Source organism: Miscanthus floridulus, chromosome 3 (assembly GCF_019320115.1).
Source record: "Miscanthus floridulus cultivar M001 chromosome 3, ASM1932011v1, whole genome shotgun sequence".
In the NCBI taxonomy this organism is placed as follows: Eukaryota; Viridiplantae; Streptophyta; class Magnoliopsida; order Poales; family Poaceae; genus Miscanthus; species Miscanthus floridulus.
Genome location: NC_089582.1, coordinates 23,563,762 through 23,573,050, shown reverse-complemented (window position 1 = coordinate 23,573,050; position 9,289 = coordinate 23,563,762). Strand labels below are relative to the sequence as shown.

General features: G+C 49.2%; 2 protein-coding genes across 2 annotated transcripts; one reads left to right on the top strand and one right to left on the bottom strand.

The window, feature by feature from the left end:
* Nucleotides 1-975: 975 nt before the first annotated feature.
* Nucleotides 976-3,414, top strand: LOC136545223 (probable receptor-like protein kinase At1g49730). The gene is made up of 7 exons (XM_066537271.1): nucleotides 976-1,415; nucleotides 1,583-1,865; nucleotides 1,959-2,011; nucleotides 2,127-2,194; nucleotides 2,275-2,364; nucleotides 2,448-2,508; nucleotides 2,626-3,414. The coding sequence occupies exons 1-7, from the start codon at nucleotides 1,364-1,366 to the stop codon at nucleotides 2,952-2,954; spliced, it is 936 nt and encodes a 311-aa protein (XP_066393368.1). The 5' UTR covers nucleotides 976-1,363; the 3' UTR covers nucleotides 2,955-3,414.
* A 179-nt stretch (nucleotides 3,415-3,593) lies between these two features.
* On the bottom strand, nucleotides 3,594-4,697 carry LOC136545222 (RING-H2 finger protein ATL70-like). The gene has a single exon (XM_066537270.1). It carries the CDS (start codon nucleotides 4,359-4,361, stop codon nucleotides 3,831-3,833), a length of 531 nt encoding a protein of 176 aa, XP_066393367.1. The 5' UTR covers nucleotides 4,362-4,697; the 3' UTR covers nucleotides 3,594-3,830.
* Between the last annotated feature and the right edge of the window lie 4,592 nt (nucleotides 4,698-9,289).

Here is a 9,289-nt window from a genome sequence, read left to right as displayed (position 1 = left end):
CTCTAAATCTAACCCAAGAAAAGTTGGACTTAATCCATCAGTCATTTTAAAATTTGAGCAAACTTTAACGAACATTTAGTTCTAAAAGTTTGAAAGCGCATGAACAAAACTTACAATCACAATTTTTTTTATTTTACCAATTGTTTAGATGTTCCTGTTGTTTGAACTATTTTATGTATTCCAACCCCAACTAATCGGGCTAAAAAACAGGGGTATAAATGGTCCATTCGTTGTAAAATACAGAGGCATAATCACAAACTTTATAAAAGTTAAAAATGAGGCCAAAGCCACTGTTTGTCTTCGCAGCGGGTGCAAAAAACGCTAATGTGGCAAAGGAATACGATGCGATAATACCGATATGATTAAAGCACGTGTAGTAGCATCTCTTTTGTTTCATCCAAAGAGAGAGAGAGGGACAGATGGCATCAGAAGGATCGACACAAGCGAAATCAAGTAATTTGACAGTGGCGCGCTTTCGTGAATGGCAGGCAGGGGAGGCGAAAGCAACCGGCAAAAAGCCAAAGGCATGTGACATTCCGTGCTCTGACTTCTCACTTACCCCCGTCTCATCCGATCCCTGTCAGGTCGCGCAGCATGTTCGCTTATTGATTTACTCAGTAAACAAATAATATTTTTCTCTCACACTAAATCAGTTAACAACACTTTCAGTTATAGTTTATAAGTCAAACCAGTCTAAACGAACTGGACGACGGTCTCCTACCTGCTCACTGCAATTCAACAGGTACAGTTCTTAAATACTCCTACTAGTAGCAATGCTAATAACTTTGCAAAAGAAGTGTAGAAATCCAATCTACACGAGCAGGACCGCGGTGGATGGACGGGAGGGGCTCATGCAAAGGTGAGTGGCATGGCATGCTCAATCATCATCATCAACCTTTATAAAAAAAAATCATCATCATCATCATCAACTAGTACAGTCTTGTTACACGCTGTAAATGTAGATAACCAAACCCTTTCTTGTAATCTAGTTGCTGCTAAAAACTTACTAGTAGTAGTACTAAGTACGGTCTTATTACACCCTGTATTTCACGTGTATTAACAGCCAAACCCGGACGAGAGAGAGAGGTAGAGAGAAGCATTCATGCTCCTCACTTCCTCAGTCCTCTTCCGCTCCGCCACCCGCCGGCCACCGTACCTGCAGAAGCTCGCTCCATAAACAAGAGCAAGAAAACAAACCAACCGGGCAGCCCCGTCCCGTCCATTCATCAACCATCGTCGTCATCATCATCCTCCAACCCGCGTCGCATCTGCGCTGCGCTGCTCTGCTCTGCAAGCCCGCCAGTCCGACAGCTGACACCGCCGCTCCGATCCCGGTGCGGCCGCCAGACTTTCGGTGACGCTGATGGCTGACATGGGCTGCTGCCTCCACCGCCGCCTCTGCCTCGGCGGCACGCGTACGTCACTCTCCATCCTGTCTCCTCCCTTCCCTCGCCACTCTCTCTCTCTCTCTCTCTCTCTCTCTCTCTCTCTCTCTCTCTCTCTCTCTCTCTCTCTCAACACCGTCTGCTCTGCTGGCTGAATCTACCCATGCCCTGACGAAAATCGAACCCACCCAACACAGGTACCCTGCCGTTCCTCAGGCGGTTCACGCCCAAGGAGGTGGAGGCCGCCACGCGCGGCTTCACCGCGGTGCTTCAGGGCGGCCCCGGCGGACCAGGCGGCACGGCGTACAGGGCGCGCTTCGCCGGCGGCCTCGTCGCCACCGTCATCCGGCGCCGCGACGATGACCGCGGCCAGGGAGAGAGAGGGACGGACGCCTTCTACCTGGAGCTGCAGCTGCTGGCCCGCCTCAACCACCGCCACGTCGTCAGGCTGCGCGGCTTCGCCCAAGGCCACCACGCCAGGCCCGTCCCTCCGACTCCGACCCTCTCGACTCTGCTCTGTGGTGCTGATTGGTGAAATTCAGCTTTGGATATGATTGGGGCGAAATGTTTCAGGTTCCTTGTCTTCGATCACATGGAGAACAGGAGCCTCAAGGAATGCCTCCACGGTTGGTAAAAATGACTGCAGACTCGTCTGTCACTCTCATCTCAGGCGACATCTTCTTCTTCTTCCTCCTCCTCTTTTCAGAAACCTGAACCCTGATGCCTGCTTCTCCACCGCAGATCCTCTCAGGACGCCGCTGGACTGGCGGACCAGGCTGCAGGTCGCCATTGACATCGCGGCAGCACTGGTAACTACCACTGCACATCTCACTCACTCAGAGCTGAAATGATTCATTCAGTTCTCTGAACCTGGAACGCATTCATTCAGGAATACCTCTACTACCACTGCGACCCCCCGGTGTTCCACGTCTCCGTCAACTCCGGCAACGTGCTCATGGACGCCAACTTCGTCGCCAAGGTGACACTGACACAATGCAGCTGCTGCTGCAGATGTTAGTATTGCACAATGCACGTTCTGAGCCCGAACCATGCGTTTTTCAGCTGTCGGATGTCGGCGTGATCAGCCACGACGTCAAGCTCGCAACCACCGATTCCTTCCGAGGTCTCCCCCCCCCCCCCCCCCCCCACTCTCCAATTCTTGCCCCCAAGTTCGCAATTTGCGTCGCACTCATCTTCTTGCTGTGTTCACCTATGCTATGCACGGCCTGCGTGCGTGCAGACCAGGTTGAGCAGAGGCGGGCGGGCCTGGTGTTCCAGTACGGCGTGCTGGTGCTGGAGCTGGTGACGGGGCAGTCCCCGGGCGGCGACGGCGAGCTCGTGCGCTGGGTGCAGGACCCCGGCTTCGCCGCCTCCGTGGACAGGATGGTGGACGCCGACCTCGGCGGCGTCTACGACGCCCGGGAGCTCCGGGACCTCGTCGTCGTCGCCAGGCTCTGCACCAGGGACAGGGACGGCGGCGCTGGTGGCGCCGTCGTCACCATACCGCACATCGTCAGGTACCTCCAGGCGAAGCTGGAGCGGATCGGATGCCAGGACAGGTTCGGATGATTTCGTTTGCGTGCGCCGGTGAATCGGTGATCAGCATATCATCTTTGTTCTTCTTTAACAGTCTGTACCATCAAAGGTAGAAAAGCGCGTGGCTTTTTGTCTGATAATATTCCGAATTTGTTGGTGTCGATAGAGGAAGCAAAGTGATACTAAGGGTGTTTTGTTGTGAATTACTGACTGAAATTGAAAGAGGCGTGTAGTTTTTTTCTTCTGATGAACAGATGAACATTTCAAGATGTTTGCTGTGCTTTTGTGACTCAATGTTGTGACAAGAACAGAGATTGCCATGGCAGATTGTCTTATGGGGCATGGAAAACTAGCCGGCAACAGAAACTGGCTTCTCTCTGAGATATAATTTTGCACAAATTGTAAAGTTTTTAGTAGTAGTATGCACTAATCAGGTGTATGTGCACACTTAATCTGACTGCTGAGATCAGCGGCACACTTAATCTGAGTTCTGAGATAACAAAAAACATGTTCTCATCAGATTTTTCTCCATATTTCGCTCGTTTGGTCCGCATCGCGAGCCACGAGCTCGGCCACCGGGTTCGAACCCGGTGCCCACCGTATTTCCGCTCAAAAATGAGTGGGGATGGGGAAGCTCCCCGGTTCAAAAAAAAAAATCAACCTTTTTTTTTATGTGCAAAGTGATCAAATTTCAGATTCTTCAGAGACAAAACCTCTTAGCCATCCTATTTCCCTACACTCAGATTTACACCCCTCGAAAGGAACAAATTCAGAAACACCTAATCAAACTGATCGCTTTCTAATTGCACACCGTGCTGTGTATCCAGAAATGAAACGACACAAGAGACAAAGCAAAGCAGAGTTGTGCAACAGAGCTAGGCCACGAGAGCGCGAGAAAAAAGAGAACCCTCACGACGGCCTCGCGGACGACGCCAGCGGCGTGACCTCGGCGAGCGGCGTGGGCATGGGGCTGGGCAGCGGCGACGTGCGGCATACGGGGCACGTGGGCCGCTGCCGGAGCCAGGGGTCGACGCAGTCCCGGTGGAACAGGTGGCCGCAGTCGGGGAGCACCCGGACCACGTCGCCATCGCCGTAGCCGTCAAGGCAGACGGGGCAGCAGCAGAACGCCTCCTCCTGCGCCGCCGCCGCGGGCGCCTTCCCCTTCCTCGCCTCCGCGTAGGACACCGCCGGGAACGCCTCCAGCGTCGCCTCGTCGATGCCCCGCTCGACGTCGCGCGGCAGCGCGGGCGCGTCGCCGCCGCCGCCGCCGGCGGCGGACACGGGCATGGAGGTGCGCGTGCAGAAGTAGATGGCCAACGCGATGGTGGTGATCACGAGGAGGATGCCGATGGACACGCCGATGCCGTACCCGAACCCGCTGATGCCGCTGGACCCGAATATGCCGTGCGCGCTGCCGCCGTCGCCCGGCGGCGAGTTCATTGCTGCTGTTCTTTTCTTGGCCTGTTCTGCTGCTCCCTATGCCGTCGTCAACGCGACCTCTGCATGTCAAGGTCGGTAGAGAACGAAATTACATGACGTGTTTAGGGAGAGGACAAAGGACGACGAGAGAGAAAAAAAAATGATGGCGTGCTTAGCTGGTCAATGGCGTTCGTCAGTTGTTTAGGCGTGCTTGATTGGCATGGCGTTGTTTATTTCTAGGAAGGCATCCAGGTGACCAGGTGTACTTATGCTGCGCTAAGACTGCCTAGCTAGTAGTACTACCAGTAGTAAGATTACTAAACTATTATTCATGTCAACTTTAGCCTTACGCCATTTTCGATAACTCGACCAAAATATGTATTCAAAAAGATATTGGTGATCATAATAGTGAAGTTTAAACGTGTCGATTTCACAAAACCCTGATTTAATTTTTGGAGTGGAAGTGGTAACAAAAAGTTTTGTGATCACAGTCTTAGGCCTTGTTCGGTTAGGGCGGCATGACCCAGGAATCGTTTCGGCTATGGAAAGCTTATATAAATTAAGTAACAATTCCGACCAGAAATTCTTTCTGGACGTCATTCCTGTGGAAGCGAACAGGGCCTCTTGGACAAAGCAATCCTGGCGCCAATTTAATTTGTAGTTACAAATTAGATTTTCTTTGATTTTAAATGCTCAAAAAGGAATTGAATTGTTTGATGGGAACCCTAGGCCATTGGAACATTGGATCAACATCAAACTATTATTACGTGTTGAATTGGTTGATGTTGATAAACAACATGCATGGGGGCAGCGATTGGTTAGCAGACTGAGCCGAAGCACTTCATCAGAACTTGTAAAAGTTTTTGAGTGCTGTTTTAGGCTTTGCTGCGTTGCTTATGGGAGACCACTAAGTTTGCACCTCGCCGAAAGCAATGGTTTTTCTTTGCCTACTTGAAGGATATTGTAAGACCGCTGCAGCTGCTGGAGTCGTCGTGGCCGTAGAACTCACTGGACTTTTGCATGTAGTATGTCTTTTTTTTTTCAAAAAAAAAAAAAGATGGATCCCTCTAAATTCTTATGAGGTTTGTTACGGTGTTTGGGAGGAACCACCGGTTCCTCTCTAAATAATTTTTTTTCAGCCATTTGATGTGATTACGTGTAATTATGGGTAGTCTAGTCTTTTTACCGTGGATCTTCCTCTTCTTCCTTCACATGAACTGGACTTAGTGCCCGCATACACGGAGCGCCACGGCGACGGCCGCCTGTCCTGGTCTCAACGCCCGACGCCTATAAGGGCTCGACGCTGACCATTTGCAGGTACTCACTGGCGCCCGTGTGCAAGGGCCTGCAACACGGTTGCTCAGCGGTGGACCCAGGAATATAGAACTTTGCCTAAAAATTCATGGGGCTCCATAGAGGGTTCCACTGCTCCAAGATGGGTAAGGGGGCTTGAGCCCCCCGCCCCACCGCTGTGTCCGCCCCGTCGACCGCCTTCACGGGGCGTACCACCAGCCACCTCAGAGGTACTGCCTTCGGCCGCCGGAAGCCTGCAGGGTCTCGACGGTGCTCGCCTGCAAGGGCTTGCTGTGGCCGGCTTGAGGGGATCGGCACCACCGTGCTTAGCAGGAGTCGCCCGCCCAATGAGTAACCAGCAACAAGATTGCATCCTCACCCACAGCGACCGCGTCAGGGCCAGAGGAACCATCTTTGCAACAGATTGATGACCTGGGATTTACTTTTGAATAACCTAAACGGACATCAATTTAGACCTGTTGAACTTTTGAGCGATCTAGTTATTAGATGCTCAACTTCATACGCGTGGATTCAGACATTTCGAAAGCCTGATGAAAGTTTTATGACATTCAGTATAAGGAAAATTTCAGTCTGTCTGTATTTTCAGTTTATAACTTCTTTGGTTACTTTGAACCAAATTTGGGAATGGCTTCAGTTTGCTTCCTCTACTGAACACAACTTTCAGTGTGCTCCACCTCCACTAGATGAAAATCTAAAAGGGAAAGCACAAACCTGAAATTGTTTTTATACTTATGTTTATGGACTCAAGAGGAAGTGCTTGATGCCAAGAACTCTGATCTGTCTGCTTGCCGCCTGCTGTTTCACTATCCTGAGTAGTGTGTTGCAATTTGAACCTGATTCTCTGTTGAATTATAAACCTGGTGTGACACGAGCATAATTATGGATTAATTTGCACAAAATCTCCTGTTGTCTTATACAGTATACTAATGAGTGGTTCTGAACTATTGGATCGTATAGTTGAGCAAATCTTTAATAGAGTGTTCAGTTCTTGGCTTCAAGAAAAGAAATTTAGTTACATTATTTGCACTCATACTGGTAGTCGTAATGATACAACAATTATAAGCTAGGATTTTTTTCTACAGCATGATGATCGTCATCTCTTATTTTAATGCCTTCCTCTTCACAAACTCATATATACAAAAGAATGTTAGGATTGATCTCATCCGACTCAGTCGTTGGACTGAGTCGGACCTCTTGACCGCGTCCTGATCGGGGACACACAACCGACCACTGGTCGGTGGGCCCCTGTCACACAGCGCTATAAGAGAAAGGTGGGGGCCGGGGTGCTAGGAACGAGGTTCGACGCCGCCACTGACCCACCGAAGTCACCCTAGAAGGCCCCTCCGATCATGGGTAGAGCTGCAAGTGACGGAAAGCCTTGCCGGCAGCGCCGCCGTCCTCTGGACTCTACCGTGCTTCCTCCTCTATCTCCTCTATCAATCCTGAAGGTATGGGTCTCTCTCTTTCTCTGTCTCCCTCTCCCGATTCATATTCTAGATCGATTTGAACCAAATAGAGATGAATCCACTCTCTAATCTACACCTAGATGATCCTAAGGACTAACAATGGCATTGGAGCCGCTGCTCTAGGCATAGATTCGATAGGGGAAGTAGCAATTTAGAAGCAGATGAGATAGATCCGGTGGCGAATCGAAAGAAAAAAAATGAAGAAAAGAGAGTAAGAAGGGTTCATCTAACCCTAAACCCTAATCAGGTGAAGAAAAGAGAGTAAGAAGGGGTCTCGATTTCAAAAAGTACTCGAACCCTAACCCTAACCCATCGGGGAAGATGAACAGTAACCCGAACCCTAATCCTAACCCTAACCCTAACCCCAAATCGGACAAGATCCGAGAAGAATAGAAGAAGATCCAAACACAGAGAAGATCAAGGGGAAAGGGGAAGGGCTAGGGAGGCGGCCTACCTCACTGGCCTCCACTCACCGGATCACCCGGGAAGGGCTTCCGCGCCGATGTACTGTGGTTGTGCTAGGGCATCGCGGCAAGGCCGCTTAACGGCGGCGCGCGCGCCGGCGAGGGGGCCAGCGACGGCGCCACCATCCCTCCGCCATGGGCTTGCTCTAGTGTCTCTCAGCGGTAGGCCGCCGCAGGGCAAGCCTCGAGCCGGGCGGTCAAGGGCAATGGTGCAAGGCCGCTCGACGGTGGCGCGCTCAACCTCGGGCGAGCGCGCTCACCAACGAGGGGCTCCGCGGCGGTGCCACCATCTCCGACCGCCGAGGTCCTAGAGAGAGAAGGGAGAGAGAGTGGACCATCGTGGACGTAGAGAGAGAAAAGGGAGGGGCGAGTGAGCTAGGGTTTTGGGGCATGCGATAGGCCGAGCGTTTTTGTTCCGTCGAGGAGCGCGGACGGCCGTCCAATCAAGATCAATGGCCAGTGCTAATCGGACCGGGATCTGGCTCAGGCAGGAGAGCGTGGGCGGACGGCTTTGTCGGCCCAGGCCCAGGTTGTGGCCTAGGAGGCATAGCGCGCACGCAAGCAGAGCCGGCCGGGCCGGCTTTTGCTGCTGGGCCGAGAGTATAGTAAAGAATTGAATTATTTTTTATTTTTTTTCTTTTTCCAGTAAATGTTTATTTCCTAGAAAATGATTAATGGCTCAAGAAAATTAGCAAAAGAATTTTTCCTGTGGGTAAAATTCACAAATTATGTTTAAGTTTCTGCTGTAAAGTTTAATGTTTATTATCTTCTAATTAAATTTGAACCAACGGGAGAATTTAATTCAAAGAGCAGTTATATTTAGTAAACTATGATTGAGTTTATCCTCTAATTAAATTAGAATCAATGGGAAAATTTAAATTAGAGGAGTAGTCTGGTTTTTTGTTTAAGTAAGATTATGGTATTGTCATTTTCTGACCAACATTGATGATGACAATATTATAATGAATTTAAGGTTGAAGTTTAAGTCTTAGATAAATTTTACACCAACATGGTCAATTTTTAGAGAGTAGATAAGGACCAATAAATGTTCTTGAATTAATAGAATGTATTTTATTAACGTGTTTCCACTGCAATGAAGTTGATTATCTTCTAATTATATTCGAACCAACGGAAGAATTTAATTTTAAAGAGTAGTTATATGGATTTCAAGTTAATTTATGAGTTTTAATGCATCAATTCTATTTTCTGCCCAACGGTGATATAGAATTGATGCAAAAGCATATTGTATGTTTTATTTTTAACCGACAAGATCACTCGGCTGCATGCCAACGGGCTGCAATGAAGAGGTATGTGAATGAAAAGGCTTGAGTCAAGCTAGTTCAGGACAGTTTTTTTTGTTAGTTTTAAAAATTTTCTGATTAAATTGGAACCAACAGGAAGATTTAATTGGAAAATGAAGCATAAGTGAATGTTTTAGTCGTCATGACTAAGTTTTATATAGATCTATCCCGTATGGGGAGAAGTTTTGGCATAGGACTTATGCTAGTCAATCCTGCATGGCGGGAGAAGTTTTGTGATGATTAACATGTTTTGTATCCCGCATAGCGAGAGAAGTTTGGGTAGCTGTTATGCTGTCCGAGCATTAACCGTGGCACAATAGAAATGCATCGTCATGGTCAATACTAACCAAAGGATAAGAAAAGATGCAAACATGACTTGCAATAGTACAGCTAATGATAGACCT

What these genes read in the sequence shown, in the direction of transcription:
- LOC136545223 (XM_066537271.1), top strand. Translation starts at nt 1,364, where the DNA reads ATGGCTGACATGGGCTGCTGCCTCCACCGCCGCCTCTGCCTCGGCGGC. An exon ending in GCCCAAGGCCACCACGCCAG is followed by an intron (nt 1,866 to 1,958) that starts GCCCGTCCCTCC and finishes GAAATGTTTCAG; the next exon opens with GTTCCTTGTCTTCGATCACA. An exon ending in AACCACCGATTCCTTCCGAG is followed by an intron (nt 2,509 to 2,625) that starts GTCTCCCCCCCC and finishes GCGTGCGTGCAG; the next exon opens with ACCAGGTTGAGCAGAGGCGG.
- LOC136545222 (XM_066537270.1), bottom strand. Translation starts at nt 4,361, where the DNA reads ATGAACTCGCCGCCGGGCGACGGCGGCAGCGCGCACGGCATATTCGGG.